The sequence below is a fragment of the Schistocerca cancellata genome, chromosome 4 (genome assembly GCF_023864275.1).
Source record: "Schistocerca cancellata isolate TAMUIC-IGC-003103 chromosome 4, iqSchCanc2.1, whole genome shotgun sequence".
Classification (NCBI taxonomy): Eukaryota; Metazoa; Arthropoda; class Insecta; order Orthoptera; family Acrididae; genus Schistocerca; species Schistocerca cancellata.
This window is the reverse complement of record NC_064629.1, coordinates 653,914,104-653,936,635: the sequence shown is the minus strand read 5'-3', so window position 1 is coordinate 653,936,635 and position 22,532 is coordinate 653,914,104. Positions and strand designations below refer to the sequence as shown.

At 35.8% G+C, this 22,532-nt stretch overlaps 1 protein-coding gene across 33 annotated transcripts in view; it reads left to right on the top strand.

Annotated features, from left to right (window-relative positions):
* The window catches only part of LOC126183349 (twitchin), a 521,808-nt gene that overhangs the window by 277,131 nt on the left and 222,145 nt on the right, over nt 1-22,532 (top strand). For all 33 annotated transcript variants that reach the window (XM_049925263.1, XM_049925234.1, XM_049925262.1 and 30 more), the window contains 14 exons: nt 1,349-1,563; nt 2,004-2,210; nt 2,717-2,857; nt 4,062-4,229; nt 4,326-4,450; nt 7,118-7,295; nt 9,620-9,770; nt 13,351-13,487; nt 14,646-14,809; nt 15,030-15,171; nt 19,259-19,561; nt 19,817-20,101; nt 20,335-20,646; nt 22,007-22,136. In XM_049925263.1, the coding sequence (XP_049781220.1) occupies nt 1,349-1,563; nt 2,004-2,210; nt 2,717-2,857; nt 4,062-4,229; nt 4,326-4,450; nt 7,118-7,295; nt 9,620-9,770; nt 13,351-13,487; nt 14,646-14,809; nt 15,030-15,171; nt 19,259-19,561; nt 19,817-20,101; nt 20,335-20,646; nt 22,007-22,136 (2,658 nt within the window). The remainder of the gene's footprint in view (nt 1-1,348; nt 1,564-2,003; nt 2,211-2,716; nt 2,858-4,061; nt 4,230-4,325; nt 4,451-7,117; nt 7,296-9,619; nt 9,771-13,350; nt 13,488-14,645; nt 14,810-15,029; nt 15,172-19,258; nt 19,562-19,816; nt 20,102-20,334; nt 20,647-22,006; nt 22,137-22,532) is intronic.

Genomic DNA, 22,532 nt, shown 5'->3' with positions numbered 1-22,532 from the left:
GGGTAGGAGGACTGGTATGGGATGCACGCAGCCTCGTGACACCGACTAAGGAGCTACTTGATGAGAAATAGTGACTTGAAGATCGAGAAAGCATACAACGGCTGTGAGAGCCATGTGCTGTCCAGATGACACTCTGTACCACGTTTAATGATGCCATTGGCAGAAGATGACAAAGGCTTTGGTCAGTTCCGATTGGTTCATTAGCACCAGAATGTAGAGCTTGGTTGCTGTGATACAGTACAAGTCTTATACATAATTGTGAAATTAGAGAATACTATTTGACATGAATTTGTGATGTGGCATAATATTCTGTCTTTTTATACCCATCTAAGGTAGTTGAATGAACAAAAGTGGATTTGAATAAGATGCTCTAATTGGGTTCTGTCCACTTCTTTAACTGAGTGGTCAGTGAGGCTGACTGCTATGCAGAGACCTCATGTTCAATTCTAGATATTGCCAGGGATTTTTCCTTGGTAGGAGGACTGATGCAGGATGCACTCAGCCTCAGGAGACCAACTGAGAAGTTACTCAACCGATTAGTAGTGGTTACAAGGTCGAGTAACCTGACAGCAACTGGGAGAGCAGCATGCTGTCTACATGCACCTTCATGCTGCATCTGATGATGCCATTGGCAGAGAATGACATGGAATTTGGTCATGTCTGATGTGCCCATCTAGGGCAAATGTGGAACTTTATCTTTTTCAAATTAGGCTGTAAGTAGGCTACAGGTAATTGGTCAGAAAAGCTTTGAAACATGTGAATGTTAGTTTGTAATTGTTGTTGGAGAAAGGCGTGGCATTGAATTAGGGCATAATTGAAGTTTATATTCTATTTGATGTGAGCACTATGGATATTTGAAGATATTTGTTTACCTGGCATTCAGAAACATTGTACTTTGTAAATGCACATGCCTCCATTTCGTGTATGCAATTTGCTCTAGGGTGTATCCAGAAGCTTACTTTCCATACTTTGAATAATTTTTTTCATTGATCTTTATTCATCAGATATTTTGTAATTCAAGTGTATACACTTTCCCAGATTCTACAGTTGTAGCCACTTTTTGTGCTTATAACTGTTGAGATATGTCTAACTCTCCATTTCAAGCTTTATTCAATTGTGCAATGCCATCTCTTGTAGAGGTAATGAAATTAGTTTCTAGATTTGATTTTCAACAGGCAGGTTAACTACAAATATTTCAACTTTTTCATTCACTTATTTTATTATTTATTTAGTTGTATGCTTATTGCAAGACTAAAATGGTGCTGTTCTTTCAGTTAAGAAGATTGGTATGGAAGATAATTTATTCTCCTTGGTTTTAACTTCTGTGAATGTTTTTTCTTATCCCCAGAATACAAATTAAGAATCTGGGAGGAGGCAAGCACCAACTCATTTTCAATCAAGTTCAGCTTGACGATTCTGGAGAAATACGGTGTGAATCTGGAAAACTGTCATCAACTGCAAAAATTACAGTCAAGAAAGGTGAAGCGAAACCAGTTATAGATTTCCCTGATGAAGTTGATGGCCCTTGTAATAAACCTATAATATTTGAGGTCCCATACAAAGGCAAGTAAATTTTCCTTATTATATGTCAAAGATCTATGCCTTTAACTAATTTAGAAGTAAATGAGACCATTCAATAAATAGCAGAAGTGTTGACTCAACAAGAGGCTCACACAAAAGGAAAAGGAAACTACCTAGCTTTTGGAATCAATCCCTGCTCAAGCTAGAGTAAAAATAAATGTCCACCCACATGTACACACACACACACACACACACACACACACACACACACACACACACACACACAAGCTCAAGCTCAAGAAAGGATGAATTCTGAAAACTGGCAAGTTTTCTTTGTCTCTTGTGTGCTTGGTGATGACTCAATGCTTCTGCTATTTGGTGAGTGTTCTCCTATACTCCTAAATTGTTTACATTCTACCACAATTTTTCCTACTAGATTTTTGCCTTTTTTAGTTAAAGTAATGTTTATAAAACATTTCCAGTGGAAGGAACAAGGCAGTCACAGATAGAAGCAAAACTGTTAAAGGATGGTAAACCTCTACCTCTGAAGGATGTGGATGTTGTTGTAGCTGAAGACAAAATAATATATAAAATCAAGAAACCAGCTAGAAATTTGTCTGGCCCATACCAGATAAAGATTTCGAACTCACAGGGAGAAGCTGTGCAGAATGTGAAGATCAATATGCAAGGTAAGGAAAAGTTAAAAATTGTACTTCTTTTTGTAAGGAGTTTTAATTCTATCTTGAAGCTCTTTAAGTTTTCAAATAATATATTATGACTATTTCTTCTTACAAAAATGGGCTTAATGTATAGTTAGTGCCATGTTGAAATATGTATTTTTTTTTCTCTCTCTCTCTGCTATAACATTGAGAAATTTAATAAAGTCTTCTAACATTTAGTAGATATTTAACTGCAGTCTTGGACAGTGGCATATAAAGTCCTTTGGTGCACGATCTGTTTGCCCATTGGTTAAGAAATCACCATTTCAGGTGAACTGACATTAGCAATAAGAAACATTAATTTTCTCAGATTTGTTGTTGAATGAATTTTAGAAATAACAGTATTTTTTCCTCTTGTTACTGCAGTTTTTAACTGAAAATTTGAGACATCTATATAATTCATTGTTATTGTGTATAGTTAACATTAGGTAAATGAAGATAATTCTTACGACATTTGTTTTCCTATTATTTTACAGATGTTCCATCACCGCCAAGGGATGTAACTGTTACAGAAATATTCCAGAATTCATGTGTTGTTAAGTGGAAACCATCTGCTGATGATGGCGGAACCCCCCTTGTTCATTATGTTGTTGAACGCCTGGATATGAGTGTCAAAGGCAAGTATCTGTGAGGTTGTCACATATGGTTTTCCTTTATAAATGAATTTGTAATTATTCCAGTGTACTTTAAAATTAAACTGAACCCTACGAACTTTTCTAAATTTCACTGGACCAAATTTATTATTACTTTTTCATAAACAGTTACGTTCTAAATTTGAAAGTATTTTTCAGTACAAAATTGTTTGGGAGGATTTCATTTCACTCCACAGAACTATGCTTCATAGTTGGGTACCTTAAGAATATTTTGTCAGAAGAAATCTCCCAGACTTATACTGTACTTTTGGCAGTCACCTAAATCTCATACTATAATAATACTGTTGACCCCTTTGTGGAATGTTAAAGCTTTGTGGTTTGGCAGCAACAAAATTTTTTTGTTGGTCTGTTTTTGTCCTTTTTTTGTATTGATGCATCTCGCATATAAGAATATAGTGTGGTATGAAAGTTTCATGTCAGTACCAGTGCTATTTCTGTGCAACTTCACCATCCATTTTTAATATGAATCATGTCTCCTTTGAACATGTAATGAAGCAGAAATACATTGTGTCTGAAATGCTGATTACTATGTACAGAGTTGCTGTTACTGTGTAGCGAGCAGAAAGAATATTCCTGTATACATAGTTGTTCATAAATGACTAAAAATCAGAGATTGACAACCAAAAGTTGAACCAGAGCCCATTAAATGTAAGAAAGATGGCCTGATCTGTGGAGAGTGTAGGTTGTGACAAAATCTTTTTTTACAGTGTTAATTTCTGTAATTCATGCTTGTTTATTTGAAAGTTAAGAAATTAATGAAAGTGAGAAACATGTTAATGAACTGCAAAATTCACTATGACTAAATACCCAAAGATATCTGAACTGTACACAGGTCAGGTATTTTGTTTCTCTTTATTATTTCTACATTCTCCTTGTCCTTCTTCTCTATGTAACCATTGAAGACAGATACAGAGCAGTAACAGTCTAATTTTATGATTAAGAAAGGTCTTAATTGCTTCAATTCAGTAAATGATAGGCACAGATAGTATTGATGCTTTGTTGTTTTTCCCATCACTCATTTGGGGCTACTGCTGTTAACAAAATTTCATCCATTTTTAAGTGGCTGTCCTCTTCTGTACTGCAGCTCTCATGATATGCATCTTGTTCAAACTATCTTACCTTGTATAAAAACTAAACATATATACATATGTCTTGAATTTGTTACCAGGTGGTTGGGACAGTGTTGCTGAAATCACACCTGACAAGCCCACAGTTTTTAAGTGTGAGGACTTAGTTCACAAAAGAGAATATAAATTCCGTATACGAGCAGTAAACAAACTGGGCTCTTCTGAACCAGCACTTTTTGCTAAACCAGTATTGGCAAAAGATCCATGGGGTAAGTTCTTCTTAACGGAGCAGTGGGCCTTCTCTGAACATTTTATTTTTGTGAAATTTGTTACCTACTCAATAAACAACATTTATTGATTTGCAGATGAGCCAAGCAAACCAAACAATGTGGAGGTTGTGGACTGGGATAAAGACCATGCTGATCTAAAGTGGACAAAACCTGAAAATGATGGTGGAGCTCCAATAACTGGATATGTTATTGAGTTTAAAGTATGATAATTGCTTCACTGATTTTGAGTACATAAGAAAATAACTGCATGAAAACATCTGAGTGTGTTTTGTGTCTAATTTGTTTTTATCTTAAAAACAAATTTAAAAAACATGCTCTAAGCCATGCTAACAAATGTGTCCTCTGGGTTATTTGTACCAGTCGTTCTATCAGTGAAGTTAGAGAGGGTCATCACTTTCATTTCCTTTTCTGTGCATTTATTCCTTTTCAATTGAGATAGGTAGAGGTGTGCACATTAGTGTAAAGTACAAATAGTTTTATTCAGTGTATACACCACACTTAACTATATAGTTGAGGATATTTCATGTACTGATGTCATCAAATTACCAGATCTGTACTATCTTAGATGAAGAATCATTGATCTGTGCACAGCAACTGTAGTACAAACAAGATGAATCTAGAATCTATATCATGCTCTTCCAGTGCTGCTCTTTGGGGCACAGGCACCTGCAAGTGCTTGTCATTCGCCCAAAGGCAGGTGCAGGTAGTATAGACTATCCACCACCATGTTCTATGCCTGCATTTCAGCTGTTTGTTCACACCTGTCCACCTCTGCCCACAGGTGCCTGGCTACTTGTGGGTGCCCAGCTATCTATGGCAGCACTCAAATTGGAACAGCCTGATCTACACCATTATAAAAAAAAATTGCTAGAAGCTGCCCTAAAAACAATGTTCCACACCCTGTCACTGTGCAGCCTGGTGATGTACACATTCAACTTCAGATATTGTGCCCATAGACACACTTCTGATTTTATCCATCACCCTCACATAAGTGTTCACAAATACTCTTGCACAGCATGGTAGTCAGACCTGGCCACTATGAGCTTGTGTAAAACACAATGGGATGACACTTGGTCTAATCAGTGCAAGCAGCAATTCCTACTGAGCGCATTTATTAAAGGTTGAAGTAGTGTGTGATACTACTTCTCAAGATTACATCTGACACTTCTACAACCACTCTGAATTTCACCAGTAAAGTTCTCTGTTGATATACAACATTTCTCTTATGGTGTCTGCCACTGGAGCTTGTGGAACACCCCCATAATGCTCTTGTGCTTACTGCATGATCCTGTGATGAAACTTGTTGCTCTTCTTTGGATCTTCTTTATGTCGTCTGTTAATCTAATCCAGTAAGGGTCCCAGATTGATGAACAGTACTCAAGATTTGGCTCTGTGAATTTTTTGGCTGAATTACATTTTATTAATCTAATGTCTTTAATGGGGGTTAGAATGGAAAAAATTTTTTTTTCGCATTTTTAACTCGTTATAAAATTTGCTATTATCTGAATAAAATGATATATATGTCACTTATAAACTCACATGGGAAGTATTTTTTTAATATAATCTACATTGGTTGAAAATGTTAAAATTTTTATGTGCATTACTTCAAGATCTAATAAAATCAGTAATTTTTTATATAGAAGGCTGTGGATTGCTGTGTTATAAAGGTCATGTCCAGAAGAGGATGGGCATTAGGTTGAAGACGTTGAAACAAAGTTTGAGAGACAAGAAACTTTCTGATGGTAAAACCATAAGAGGCAGGCTGACAGACAAAATGATTGATGAATGACAGCAGTATTATGGCATGGCCATTAGAAATAATTTGTTGAAAATGAAGCAGGTAGTATGGGCTACCTTCTTCCACAGACTGTCAACTGACGAAAAACCAGTACGCCACCTTTGCCCTCCTGGACCTAATTCATGGTGCAATTACCACAATGCCCAGTACTCAAACAGTTCATACAGCCATAAACATGCCATCCCAGCAGCAGTCATGGATATCATAAAACCTATTTACAGAGACCTGGCAAATCCTGAATTATCGAAGAAGTGTCTGCTTGGCCAGACTCAAAATCCCAATGAGTTGTCCAGTAATCTTATATGGACTCGCTTACCAGAAAATGTTTTTGTTGGAATGAAGACACTAAAGTGGGGGGTCAGTGATGCTGTTATTGCTTTTAATGATGGCAACATTGGTAGGATGAAAGTGCTACAGCATATGGGAATTAGTCCTGGAGTAAACTGCATCAGAGAATTTGAACGGATGGACAAGATTCACACTGATAAAGTAGAGTATGCAGCACAGTGGGCCACTAAGGAGTCCAGAAAGAAGAAAAGAAGAAAAAACTTTCAAAAAAGTCAAGAGGATGATATACAGTATAGGGCAGGGTGCTTCTGAGTGACTAAAAATAAAAAATTAAGCATATATTAAGTGAGTTACAGTCTTCTGAAACTTTAGAAACCATTCCTGAAAGTTTACATTTGCTGTTGCATTTTTCCCTAAATCTCAGAAACCACTTTGAGTAGAGTATTCAAATTTTCAGGGACTAACAACATACATACCCTGAGTCTACTGAACTAAAAGAAGAACACAATGTTTTGTATAATTAAAATTATTTAGGATAACGTACAAAAAATGTACACCAAAACCAGTGGCTGAAATGCAATTATTGTAGTTCAGTAGACTCAGAACATACAGTTAAGGTCCTGTAAAAGTTTCATGTCAATGGCTACAGTGGTTCCTGAAATTCAGGGAAGCCAAGTCACTAAATTTAACATTGTCAGGGCACGGCATTTCAACTCCTCTTTAACTGTACTTTAATGCATAATTATGCTGATGATATGCTGATTTATGTATCCTTCTATAGGAAAAGTTTGGAAAAGACTGGCAAACTGGAAAAGTACTGGATGGTGACATAACTGCTGCTACCATCGATGGTCTGAAGGAAGGAACACAGTACGAGTTCCGCATTAGAGCAGTTAACAAGGCAGGACCTGGAGAACCTAGTGATGCAACAAAACCAATTATAGCAAAGGCAAGATTTGGTGAGTGTGGTTCAAGTTAAGGTATCAATTTCAAATTTGGAATACAAATCTTAAAAACGGATATTGTTATTTCATGTATGTTGAATACGTACCACCACAGAAATAGTGTGAAACACTGAATTTGTGGAAAAAAAGAGAGAAATGAAGTGAACTATTGCAGTAGTAATCTGCAGGCAAGCCAGGAAGGATGATGATTTAGCTTTCAGTTTAGCCATTATTGTGCACAGTATTCATGGTTTGTCTTAATGAATCTTGACAAATTTTGGAATAGATCCAGCACTAAGGCTGTGTTTGAACTTGTCTACTGCCCTTGTAATAATTTAGGTAGTATTCTGTATAAAGACTTTTTATACTGATGTTGCAAGTCCTAACTAAGAATAAAATATGTAATTGTTAAAATTACATGGAGGTTGAGTGGCTGGCCAATACTTATATTCAGATGGTGAAAATCCTAGTACTGCTAACAGGAACACTTAAAGTAGGAAATAGTAATTGTAGCTTTTGCAACTCAAATGTTCTGTCTTTAGTGACAAAATGAGAATTGGTTGGGGAAAACTGGAAGAAAGGGGTGGCGAGGTGGCGGCTGATAACTCAGGTCATAGGATGAGAAGGATCCACCTGCTGTCAGGGTGAGGGAGAGGCAAAGCAGTACCATTTATCATTTATCTTTACCTCACCACATACATATAACAAGTGCAGCCCTTTTATGTAGTAAATTAATAAAAAATTAAAAGCAAAGAAATCTTGTGTAATATGACTTTATTCACAGTTTCATAAAATGAAATCTTATCTAATAACTGGATGTTGCTCACTTATGTATTATAGATATGCTATATTTGTAAAAATGGGTCAAACATTAAAAAATTAAGACTGGTTTATGGTACAGTGAATCAAAGTTACATTGAGTAAAACTGATTTGCATAGTAAATGCAATGAATTAGTTTGTCTTCTGTATTTTTTGTTTTTAAGTGATATGCAAACCTGGGTGACTGTATAGTTTCATGAAAGGCTACTAAGGAGAAGTGAATGTTGAAGGAATTACAAGGATTCTCCAACTGATTGAATTATTATTGGGTTCCACAGGTATATGATAACTAAAAATATTGACTAGTGTTGCTCACTAAGGTTTCACAATTATAAACTCATCAGGAAAGCAGTAGCACATCTAAACTATGGGTGTCAGCCTGAAAACCCAAAAATTATCATGTGAATTATGATTGGAAGGTGTTAACTGTGGTTTGCAATCAGTTTGCTCATTATGCTTCACAACAGTGTCTTTGATTGTAATGCAGTGAGCTTTTCTTCATCAATGTGTATTGTATATTCATATGTTTTGACTGTATATCATTAAATTATTCTTCAGTTTCCCCATGTGCACAGTATCTAGAATTTCACATACAAGCTATTCACCATGTGATGCTCCAATGAATTTAAAAACAAAAATACTCTCTGTCAAAACATTGTATAATTCACAATATTGCATGTAGGGAGACTATTTATGGTAAAGACAAATGATTTAAAAAAAAAAAACATTAATAGCGTACTAAGTCTCATTTTATGAAGGAAGATATATTATCAATGCTGTGAATCCATATGAATGTTGTGCCTTAATATCATGGACCTGCTGTGTGTCATTATCTAAGTGGCAAGGTTGATTCATTGTGCACAATGTTTGCATTCTGTTGTCAATGAGGTCTTGTTATTTAAATCATGAGACACTTTTCCCCAGGGCACTTGAAGTCATTGACACAATACTAATCTGTTATGGCAGAACATCTCCATGCAGCCACCCTACACATATATTTTGAACACAGTTTGTAGATTAATCGAAATATTTTCAATGTTTTTCTTTGTAATGGACTGTGATCAATACGCTGAAGTTAATGAGGTACCATTTCTTTACATCTCACAGATGAAGAATGAGGGATTGTAAGTTTAATATCAATGTTAAAATCATTTCATATATAGTACTAATTAAACTTAATATTGGAAAACATTAACGAGTTAACCTATTGAAACAGTTTGGACCATCACATTATATTTTATCGAATGAACCATAGCTATACCATTCAAATGTGAGTTATGAGATAACATAAAACCATGTTCCTCATTCTGCAATGTTGCTGTAGTGTGTACTTTATCAGACATTCTCTTGTAAAAATGTATCTTATAACATTCTCTCATTGAGTATTGTTGTTTAAAAATTCATTACTGCACTACATGGTTTAAAATTTTGGTACAAACCAATGAACAACTTGTATGCTAAACATTTTAAAGATACTTCGAAAGTAATGGAAAGATAATATATTTTCTATATTTTTCAGTGAAACCATTTATTATTGGTGATGGGTTAACCAACATTGTTGTAAGGAAAGGACAAGTTATAAAATACGATATAAAGTATGGTGGTGAGCCAGAACCAGTAGCACGTTGGGAAGTTGATACAAAGGAAATTGTAGAAGACAAAGAAGAACGGTAAAAAAATTAATAAATTAATTCTAATGTAAGCTCTTTCATTTCACAAATACAAACTACTTCATTTTGAGTGTTTTGTGGTGGTTGGTGGGTAGAGGCTATTTAGGATAAGGAAGTAGAAGGATTTTGAAAATGAGAAAAGAAGATAAAATTAAATACTGAATTATAACTAGCACTCCATTTCAACTATAGGTAGTTGATAACATGACATTACAAAATAGAGTAGTTTTGCACTGATAATGCTGATGATATTGTGCTACCAGTATGCAGTGGGGTACCAGTAGTTTCAAATTATTATATTTTTTTTATTTCTCAACTAATACTGGAATGATCATCAGTACATATGTTAAGAATATACATTTAAGAAAATTGGATCAATATAAAATATGCCTAAACATAGTAGATGTATGTAGCATCACATGAAGATGTACAATATAAATGAACTATAGTACAGCAATGTGCAGTCTGTCTCATATAGATGAGTACACAGAAATGGATATTTGTCGTTAATGGAGTAGTGTCATTTTACACTGTGCTATTATGTAAGTGCTGATGAACTCAACACTCCATTATGCCTATAACTGGAGGTGTTGAGTTTCATTCCATTGATAATGCTCTTCTGTCTACCAGAAAATATGGATTGGAACACAATCACTACAGCATTTCTGTAATATATATTTTAGTCCAACTAAATATTGTTGGATATCTTAGGATCAACATTAAAAAATAATGTATTGTACTAAAACTCTTAATCTATTATTAATTAGATATGTTTCTCATACTGCATCTAAGAGTATCACAGTGAGTAGCCTATCATTTATGCACATTGTGACAACCAGATCAAACTGGCACATTGTCTTACAAACAAGTAAATGAGGCAACTTAACCAATTATCATACAATGGCCAGGCATATAACAAGGGGTTTAGCACTGTATTACATGACAAAACAAACCATAGACTCAGCTGCAGCAGGAACTATCTGGGTCATGTGATTAGGCACAACACTTGTCTGGTTCAGAGTAACACATGTTGATATTGCACATTGCAAGAATGGAAAGTTATGGTAGAAAGTGGCTTCATGGGCAGTCACAATGGCTTGCCGTTACTATGATCAAATTTATTGAGGATAAGAAAGAGAAAGGAGCCACAGTGCTGTCAGGAAATGTGACAAAATATGCAATCAAAATTAAGTCTATTAAGTACATTCTGTACAAATTACAGCAGAAGAAGGACAATGTCAGTTGGAGAAGGATTCAAGTAACCATCTCAAAGAGAAAGAAGTAAAATGTGCACAATAAACATCTCATTGGTGGTATTGATAATATGTTCTGAGGCAGCAGTTCTCTGACATTATAAACAATACAAAGAAATACCAACTTTGAGGAAATTTGATAGCTTTTATCGCACATAACTGGATTTCAAGGCTAGCAAGAGAGAGAAATTGTTATGTGTGTAGAATTTAGTTTTAAAAGGTACAGGATGTATGAACCATCATACTCAAACAACACCATAGTCTCAGAAAATGCATTTTACAAGGATAATCCCAAAAGTAAGGTCTCCTATTTTTTTATAAGTACATCGACCTGTTTATTTCTACAGTGGTTTACATCAGTTTACATCTTCAACATTTAGCTATTTTTTGACATAATCACCATTTCTGTCTATGCATTTTTGTAGATGCTGTGGCAGTTTTTGTATGCCCATGTCATACCAGATTGCCACCATGCTGTTCAGAAAGTTATGAACCTCTTCTTTCACCTCGTCGTTAGAGCTGAATCGCTTTCCGGCCAAATTTTCTTTTAACTTAGGGAACAGTTGATAGTCACTGGGTGCCAAGTCAGGACTATAGGGTGGGTGGGTGATTATGTTCCACTGAAACTGTTGCAGGAGAGCAATGGTTTGCCGAGCGATGTGTGGGCGAGCATTGTCATGGGGACTGTGTATGCCCTTGCTCAATATTCCTCTTCTCCGGTTCTGAATTGCCCGTTTGAGTTTTTTCAGAGTCTCACAGTACCTGTCAGGATTAATTGTAGTCCCAGCAATTCAGCTCCAACGACGAGGTGAAAGAAGAGGTTCATAACTTTCTGGACAACTAGACAGCGAGCTGGTATGAAATGGGCATACAAAAACTGCCACGGTGTCTACAAAAATGCATCGACAGAAATGGTGATTATGTCATAAAATAGCTAAATGTTCAAGCTGTAAACTGATGTAAACCATTTTAGAAATAAACAGGTCTATGTACTTATAAAAAAATAGGAGACCTTACTTTTGGGATTACCCTCGTACATTAGATTTTTGCAAAAGAAATGTATCATCAGAATTAAAGGTCCCAGTGGTTTATTAAGGTGAAACATGGATTCATACACAGACAATGAGGAGGAGGGGAGTGAGAGACAACTACATTCTCATGCAGCAATTTGGAGAGATGAGCCATAATAAAAGGGAGTGACAGCAGGGGAGAAATACACATGCAGAGGTAAATCACACTTGGTTAGGCAAAGAAAGTATAGTGAAATACTGATGTGGAATGAGTAGGATGTGGTGGGACAGAGGTAGAGGCAGACTAGTATAAAAATACTGTGGATAAGAATAGAGGACACATAATAAAAGAAGGGAAAGGAGGAGGTTAACCTTCACTCAAAGGATCAACGTGGGTTAAGGAAACATTACTCATATGAAACACAGCTCACTTTTTTCAGATATGACTTCTCACAGCAAAAAGTATACACAGAGAAACATGTAGATTCCAGCTCTCTATATTTCCATATGTTAGACTTGATGGTGATGCTCAGCAGAAACAAATATAACATTGTGTATGCTTCTAGGAATTATAAAAGTGCTGGTAGTGTCCTCAATATACATAAATGATAATTAGGTTCAACAGTGTTGATTGTTCACAGCCAATGCTGTTGTAAACAAGAAACTATCATTGCTGGATGACTATAAGGAAATGTAGGACAGCTTTGATTGTATCTTCACTTGATGCACTGAATGACAGCTGCTGTTAAATGTGAATAAAAGCAAGAAAATGCCAAAGAGAAAGCATGTTATATTATCCAATTACAAGATTAGTGATAAACTTGAAATTGAGTGGACTGAATGTCTTGAATTCAATAGACGGGAAGTTACTTAGATTTCAGAGTATCGGATTGTCAGTTTGATCATGGAGGGAAGTGTGGGGGATGCAAATTGTATACAGTATGCAGTTTCAAGTGGAGGTAAGTTGCAGTAGTTATATAGGGATAAAAAGGCTTGCGTGGGATAAACTAGTGCAGAAAACTTCATCAAAAAAGTCTTTGGACTGAAGACCAGAATAACAACAACTTCTTTTTACTTGGATCAATTCACATCAGTCTTCGTTTTCCTTCACATTTGATTCTACAGAATACAATGTATAATTGAGAGAGTGAGGGACTAGACAGATTCACTTTGCTTCAAAGGATGACTTTGTTGTGTAGAAACAAAAAAGAGAACAAACTTTTAACTGTAAATCATATCCATAAATACACATTCCTCTCTAACCTCATATTCATTTACAGAAGAAAGTAATTAATGCAAATTTAATTTCCATTTCAGCATTACCATTGACAAATATGAGAGAAACACAGTGCTTACTGTAAGGAGAACAAGTAGAGCTGACAGTGGAAAATATAAATTAATATTGAAAAATGACACAGGCATTTGTGAATCTGTGGCTGATGTTGTTGTCTTGGGTAATGTACAAATAATTTTTAATTACTATAGATTAAACTATTTTAAAATTAATATATTAAATAATATTGTGGTTTCCAAATAACTCTTATATCAAATGATGATAGTAGCTCATATGAATGAAATTATTTAAGTCTCATTTAAGTGTGCGCAAGATTTTTTCTTATTGTTATGTCCTTGTGAATGCTTGTAAAACTTGCTTTCCTTATTGAAGTCATATTCAGTATTTGAGATTTATATCAATCCTTGCTACCTCACTACCAATGTTTTGTTTCCTCAGTAATATCAAATGCACAACGTAAAATTTTAGTCTCTCTGTTTTGACAATTTTCTGCTTTTTAATCCTAAAATCTGTACTACATGTATAGAAATGTTGCTGTGCACATTCTTTTAGCTAATGCTTCACTTTTCTGCTGAAATATACAAACCAGTCTACTAAATAATGATGAAATAAAACAAATTGCATAAAAATTAAATTCTGAGAGACAACCCTCCCTTTTTCTCACTCCACATGTTCAGTTACAGTTGGATATAGTGTGACTCTAATGTACTGTTTCAATTTAATAATGTTTTACCACTTAGTGATTGATATTTGAAACCTTGGTTTTTTGATTTTTCAATATTCCTGTTTAATTGACATGAGGTGGTCTATTTTAAGAGTGACCAGTGACCTAAAAAAAGTTCATTTTTACTAAGTGCAAGTTTACATGTCAATTTAAGATTTTCTTTTATGGTACTATCTTCTGTTTCTATACATCCATGGTCAAAAAGTGACAAGATTTTCCACTTTGAGCACTTACCAGATTTTTTACATGATCACCTCATCATGGGGGTTTTCATTGTACGTAGTTTGACTCTAGCAAATGTTATTTCACAGCTTTTATCATGTAGATAAGTAATGGCAGAATAAAGAGACTGAAGTGGTGATGTGAAACTGTTTCTAAAAATTTGTGATTTTTAATGAAGAAATTTATTTGGTGATTTGTTTTTCAAATCTCCTTAAACATGTGCTGGTTGATCAATTCACTAACCTAATATATTTTTATAAAATTTCATCCTGTTTTCACCGTAGAGCACTGTTTGTATTTTTTGCTGCTACATTGTTATATAAAATTGGTAACTTGTTGTTGCCGTAATGTAAAGTTTTTTTCTTTTTGTAGACAAACCCTCGATGCCTATGGGACCAATGAAGGTTGAGGAAGTGAGAGCAAATCATGTGAAGGTTAAGTGGGAGAAACCAGAGGACAATGGAGGAACTGAAGTTACTGGATATGTATTAGAAAAGATGGATCTGGATACAGGACGCTGGATTCCAGCTGGAGAGGTTAGAACAGACAAAAAATTTGTAATGCTTCATTGTATTATCAATACTGGAAAATAAATTGAATAATTTCAGGACTATATAATAAAAGTGATACAGTCTCCTTCCAGTACTGAAAATCATACTTAATGTTTGCAATTGTAAAAATAGTTCTCTAGTTTTTTTGTGATATCTTAGTTAATTTATATGTTAATACTTAAGTATGTGACAAAAATTTAAACAGGTGGGCCCAGATAAAAACACTTTCACATTTGATGGCCTGACACCAAAGAAAAAATATAAGTTTAGAGTAAAAGCTGTTAACAAGGAAGGAGAATCTGAACCACTGGAAACGGAAGGAGCTATACTGGCTAAGAATCCATATGGTAAGGGCATTATTTTATTGTTGTTATTATTATTATTATTAAAATCACAATGAAATGTACTAACAGTGTTTTATTTTTTACTGTGAATTTTAAATTCTTTTTGTGATATTTTCTATTATATCTTATCTTGTGTTTTCCATTGCATATACATTGCCTGACAAAACAGTGAAACACGCAGAATGGGAGGATGAAATGAAATGAAACTTATGGACTGAGAGTGTATGTGATATTATTGCAGTGATTATAACATTGAGCCAAAATTACTAAGAACTTGATGGTATGAGCCTACTTATCAGTATGACATTACACATCCTCTGGCCGGGATAGAGGCCAGGATGATTGCACTGATTCACTTGGCAAAAGTGTCATAAAGCCTTCGTATCATCTCCTGATGTGAGCTGGCCCACAGCTGTTGTAACTAGTCCTTGATATCCTAGATACTGCCACTGGGATGGAGTTGACATCCAACCTTGTCCCACTCATGTTGTATCAGGGATAGATCTGTGTTCTTACTGGCCAATTGAGGATCTCAACATCACACAGTTTGTAGAGACATATGCCGTGTGTAGACAAGCATTTTCCTATTGAAAAGTGACACTATGACAGTGTTGCTGCTTGACAGATAACATGTGAGGATGCAGGATGTCAGTGACCTGAAGTCTTACCTGATAGCTTCCAAGACCATCATGCCGGGAGTAACACAGCTGTGCCTCTTCAAAACATTGGAAGAATGGAACCTCTGCACAAGTTGTCACCACACTCACTAACGATGGTCATCTACAGTAGTGCAGTGCCACGATTCATCGCTGAACAGAATCCAGTGCCATTCATCAGCAGTCCATGCTTCCCAGTCACAGAACCACTACAAACACCAACATTTGTCTTTATGGTGTAGCAACAGCCTATACATGGGACAACTGCTGCTAGTCACTGACCATTTAGATGACACAAAATGTTGCAGAGAATCCATTAATTTTTACTAGGGGTTTACAGTGTACTTGTTGCACTCTGTGGCAAGCCTTCCATGTGGTGGTCAGACATGTCCAACTGGAATCTTGGCAACAAGTATGCCTGCCCTCACATTTTCTTGCTGCCAAACATCAGGCCAATGTCACATCTGAATGCCCGACAAATCTGAACATTGCATGATATGACCAGGCAGCCAAATGGAGACTGACAGTGAGACCCCTTTCAAATTTGTCAGGTGCTGATAATGCTGTCTCACAAGTGTATGCAACATTTCCATGTCTTTGACAGTGACTACTCAGTGCCTGATGCTGTTCACACCCCTTATATGTCCTACCAGGCCTGGCAACAGTGCTGAACATGAACAGCACCTATGCACTCTGTGGTCATTGTACCTGTCTCAGAAAATTACAGCTCTAATCATTTACATACCCTCCAATGATGCATATGTGTATAAAGTTACAGTGATATCCGACCATGTCTTCTGAATGCTTTACTTTTTTTGTCAGGCATTGTATTTACATTTTCGTTAGTTTGTATCACTGTATTACACTTTTTGTCTCCTTTTAAAGTGTTAACTTTACACTTTCCCTCATATTAAAAATGAACTACTCTTGTTTCTCGGTTATGTTTTTCCTGTATTCAAGTTATTTCAAAACAATTTTATGATTTATTAGTACAGTAACAGTTCAATATATATTTGCTTTGCACAGTTCCACATATTCAAAGTCTGCCCCTTTCTGGTTCCTTATATCTGTATTTACGAGGGTGTGCTGAAAAGTAATGCTTCCAAATTTTTGAAGTGAAAACTGTTAACCCTTTAAGTAAAAAAAAAACCTTTTTAACATTCTACTTCTTTAGCCATCATGTCTACATATTTATTTCTCAACTTAGTCACCCTAACAATGAACACATTTCTCCCAAGGAGAGACCACTTTGTTAATACTGTCACTGTATAATGTTTAACTTTGTTGACGGAGCAACAACCTCACCTCTTCTTGCACTATCAAAGTGAAATCTTTGAAGGAGTTCCTTAAATTTTGGAAACAGATGAAAATTGAAAGGGGCAAGGTCAGGAATGTAAGGTGGATGACCAATGACAGTGAACCCAAGGCATCGACCTGTTGCAGGTGCTCTTGTGTGGTCTGGCATTTTCGTGCTGAAGGAGAGGATGCTCCATGTGTGGATGAACTCTTCGAATTTGAAACTTTAATACAGCACACTGTTTCTCATGCACCAACATAATTAGCCTACAGTGCACACCACCATGTTACGTGCAACAGTTCAGAGCACTCTACTGGCAGAGGGGTGCAAATATGTAGGCATGAAGAATAAAGATGTAGGATGTTAATAATGTTTGTTTTATTTAAAAAGCTTTAAGAATTTTCACATACAAAATTTGGAGACATCGGTTTTCACCACAGCTTCATACGTTTTTCTTCTGTGGTGCATTTTAACAGGATCTACAACATACACTTATTAAATTATTGATCATCTTGACAGTTTTATTATCTAAAACAAAGAGATATTTTTGTAACTATTTCTTGAAAGTACATCTGAAAGAATTTTGTAGAGTGATTTCATAATCATTTTAAAAATTTGCAGATCCCTTAGAATTAATTACTGCAGGCATAAATTTCTTGAGCAAATTGTGGAAGAGGTTAACTTTGGAACAAACACAAACCCAACTGAGATGAACAACATTTCAAAACCTGTTGTTTTACAGTGGATCCAATTTATAATTTATGTTGATACAAGAATGTTCAGTTGCCTATAAAAAACATGAATTAATATTCAGCTATTGTTGAATTAACTATTTACATTTCATGTTACATTTGTGGGATTCTGTGTGTCAGTGAGAATTGGGCCCATAAGTTTATAGTTACCTTCATCTTAAAATTCATAGTCAGTGTGAGCCTCTTTGTATTTTCTGTCCAAGAAATACTTACTGATTATTTGTGCTCCTCTGATGTTCATGACACAAATCTGGGTTTATGTGGAATGTGCCTCTTCCAGTAGATTACCCTATAAATTAAAATCATATTTGTTACTTATATAAGAACATATACATTTCTACTTATATAGAAACAAGTGACGAAGAGTCTCAGTGACAAGGAAAAGTATTTTGAGACTTGACTTTAAAAGTGTGCAGACTCTCATTAACCAGAGAGCAGCTTCAGTATAAACAGAAGAAACAAAAAAAAGTAACTGAATATAGTTGTGATACTCTGTGTTTAATTCAGATATTAACAAACAGTAAATATTTCTGCCAGTATTGTCAGAAGACTCATACATTACCATTCTGCTTCTAAAGCCATGATGTTTGCTAACGGTACAATTATATTGGTAGAGGTCCCAACAAATCCTACCAATCACAGCAAAGCGAATAATGGCAGATGCCAATAACTAATTCACAGCAAACAGCTTAACCCTTAATCTTACAGAAACTCATATTGTACAGACAAATAAAAATGACTTCTAAATACCAGAAGTAGAACTCAGTGGGCACATATAAAATTAAACTGTGTGTAACGATCATGTGCATCCATGTTAATGAAAACAGATAGCATGTACACTTAGATAAGCTAAGCAAGAAGCTCAGTTCTGCTTCCTTTGCAATTAAAAATCTACAGGGTAACAAGTATATTAAAAAAATATAAATTAGTTACAAACTACAGCGTGCACACACTTTATTCAATATCTGAACATCACTACAAAGACTCGGATTTAGGTTTTGACATGTTTGATATGTCTGCCATCACTGACGATAATGTGGCACAGATGAATAGTGAAATTCTGCATGACGAGCTGAAATGACGGAACATTGACGCTGCCGATGACCTCCTGAATGGCTGTTATCATCTCAGCAGTGGTTTTGGGGCTATTGCTGTACATCGTGTCTTTAATATAGTTGCACAAAAAGGAGTGTTCAGATTCAGAGAATATGACGGCCATGAGATCATCTTCCAAAACCTTCATGTACCATTTAGCAGTCACTTTGCCATCAAGGTGTTTGCACAAGCTCTGATGTTTGACTAAAATTCTTTGATATCTCAACCCCCCCCCTCCCTCCCTCTTGCACCCATAATATTGGTGTGTCTATGTTTATTGTGTGTTTCAGATGAACCTGGGCGTCCTGGAAAACCTGAAATATTTGATTATGACAACAAGAGTGTCAGCTTAAAATGGGCTAAACCAGAAAGTGATGGTGGTCGCCCTATAACTCATTACACTATTGAGATGAAAGACAAATTTTCTGTAGACTGGGTAGAAGTCTGTAAAACACAAGATAGTACATGTGAGGCAAAAGTTGAAGACCTGAAAGAAAGAATGGTGTACCAGTTCCGTGTCCGTGCCCACAATAAGGCTGGTGCAAGTGAGCCAAGCGAACCCACTGACACCCATGTCTGCAAACACAAACACTGTAAGTGCCACAAGAGAGATGATTATATATTTGTGGTAACCAGGTAATATTTGTTTTTGAAGTGGTGAAATTATTTTTGACATTGTGTACATATTTCTGTATGTAGTTCTGTATTATTGATTATGGATGTATTGTAGCATGGTTTTGCAAATTAATTTTTAAAAATTGGAAGTATAAGTTCTCAAGTATCTTTACATACTTGTACACAAAAATGACATATTTGACTGTAGCAAGATATGATTTTCCTTTCCTCAGTGAAACCAAGAATCGATCGCACAACATTCAAGAGTGTTACAATCAAGGCTGGCCGAACTCATAAATGGTCTGTGGACATATCTGGTGAACCACCACCAGCAGTTACATGGCTTTGGAAAGATTCTGTTAAGCTTGTACCCACAGAAAAAATTAAAATCGATAATGTCGATTATCATACTGATTTTACTATTATAAACGCAGTTCGCCGAGACACGGGAAAATACACTCTGATTGCAGAAAATGCTTCAGGGAAGGACCAGGAGACAGTGGAGTTGACAGTTCTTGGTACGTCTTTGATAAACGTACACTCTTTAATAATTTTAAAGCAATGACAACAGTTTAAATATTATTAAAATATGTTTGCCCATTGTGGTTCGTCACTGTAAAATTACCTTCATGCTGGGTTCCCTCTTCATGTCTCTAATAAGATGCAATTTTTATTTAAACTACTAAATTTGAGGAGCTATTAGTTTAGTGTAAGTAGTATATTTTGTAAAATGCATATATGAATTTTATAGGCAAGCCAAGTGCTCCACAAGGACCACTTGAAGTGAAAGATGTTACCAAAACTTCAGCCAAAGTTAAATGGCAAAAACCAGAAGATGATGGTGGTTGCCCAATAAAAGAGTATGAAGTAGAAAAAATGGATCTGGCAACTGGAAAATGGGTTAGAGTTGGTCGAGTTCCTGGAGACCGGGAGAATCCTGAAATGGAGATCACAGGATTAGAACCGGGTGCTGAATATAAGTTCCGTGTGACTGCAGTTAATGATGAGGGTGATTCTGAACCGCTTGTTACTGAAAAGGGAACTATTGCAAAGAATCCTTTTGGTAAGTTTTATTTGTGTATTATTTATTAAAATGAATATATGCACATAGAATATATTTTTGTGTACATTTCAGTAGGAGTAAAGCACAAGAAAGAAAAAGTAGTCTATATATTTACAGAGTCTTTCTTCTGTGCTGTATCCTGCTAATGTGACATTAGCACTGTATGTTTCTCATATAATTTAATTTCATGTTTATATTGTTACTGTGATTTGGTAAAGATGTCAGAGGGCTGGAAAGTTTAGAGGAAGACAGTTGCGCCAATCCACATATTACTAGAAGCAGTCCTTTTCCATTTAGTACACATTTGATCAACTGAATGTGACGGACATGGTCAGGAAATGAAACATGTCACAATACTTGAGAACTATTATTGTATGATATTGCTGTCCTTGCACTGAAACAGTAACAGTAAATTGTTACTGTTGCATCTTCACTCTTTGCCCAAACTAGTTTTAGATCTGGGGGTGATCTGTGCAGCAGATCAAAATTGATAATCAAAATATAAATAAAATATGGTGATTGGCTCAAATAGTGATGTTTTCCATGCTGTCTTCAGCTGAAATGAAATGATCTTATGGCATTGATGGCCTGGAGTCCCCACCCGTGGAAGTTCAGCCGCTAAACTGAAAGTCTTTTTAGTTGAAGTGACATTGGGCGACTTGCATGTCAGTGATGATGATGATGACAACACAACACTCACAGATGATATGACTTACCAAACGAAAGCACTGGCACGTCGATAGACACACAAACATACACACAAAATTCTAGCTTTTGCAACTAACGGTTGCTTCGTCAGGAAAGAGGGAAGGAGAGGGAAAGACGAAAGGATTTGGGTTTTAAGGGAGAGGGTAAGGAGTCATTCCAATCCCGGGAGCGGAAAAACTTACCTTAGGGGGAAAAAAGGATGGGTATACACTCGCACACACACACATATCCATCCACACATATACAGACACAAGCAGACATACACAGAGGCAAAGAGTTTGGGCAGAGATCACCGTCCTTTTTTCCCCCTAAGGTAAGTCTTTCCACTCCCGGGATTGGAATGACTCCTTACCCTCTCCCTTAAAACACAAATCCTTTCATCTTTCCCTCTCCTTTCCTCTTTCCTGACGAAGCAACCGTTGGTTGCGAAAGCTAGAATTTTGTGTGTATGTTTGTGTTTGTTTGTGTGTCTATCGACGTGCCAGGGCTTTCGTATGGTAAGTCATATCATCTTTGTTTTTAGATATATTTTTCCCACGTGGAATGTTTCCCTCTATTATTTCCATGTAATAATTTCTTCGTACAAGAAGAAGTATGCAAAAATGTGATATACTAAAGAGATTTTGTTTAAATTGAATTCTGTCATTTGCAGATGAGCCTACAGCACCTGGTACTCCTGAGATAACAGATTATGATAATGAAAGTGTAGATTTGAAGTGGACTAAGCCTGAAAGTGATGGCGGTGCACCAATTGAAAAATACATTATTGAGAAGAAAGACAGGTAAATTTCCAAGGATAAAATTTTGTGTCTTTCACTATAGTGAATGTAAAATAGTTGCTTTATTTTATTTTCTTAAACAATATGTGACTCCCAAAATTTTGGTGAAAAATGTAAAATGTAGCTTGTAAATGTACTTAATCAAGAAAGTATGAAATAATTACACAGCCGTGGTGTAACTCATGTAATCATATGAATGTGTCAGTGCAACTACTTCCTTGCATTTTGTGTCCTTTTTTGTGTCATTATTCACATTTGTTGTTGGATGTTCGGACTGTATGGCTGTAACTGCAATTAACAAATAACCGTTCATGGTGTATATTGTTAATGAAGAATTTGCAGCGTTCAGTAAAATTTTGCTGGGTTTGTGACCACGTTGTCAACACCCTGAGGAAGGTC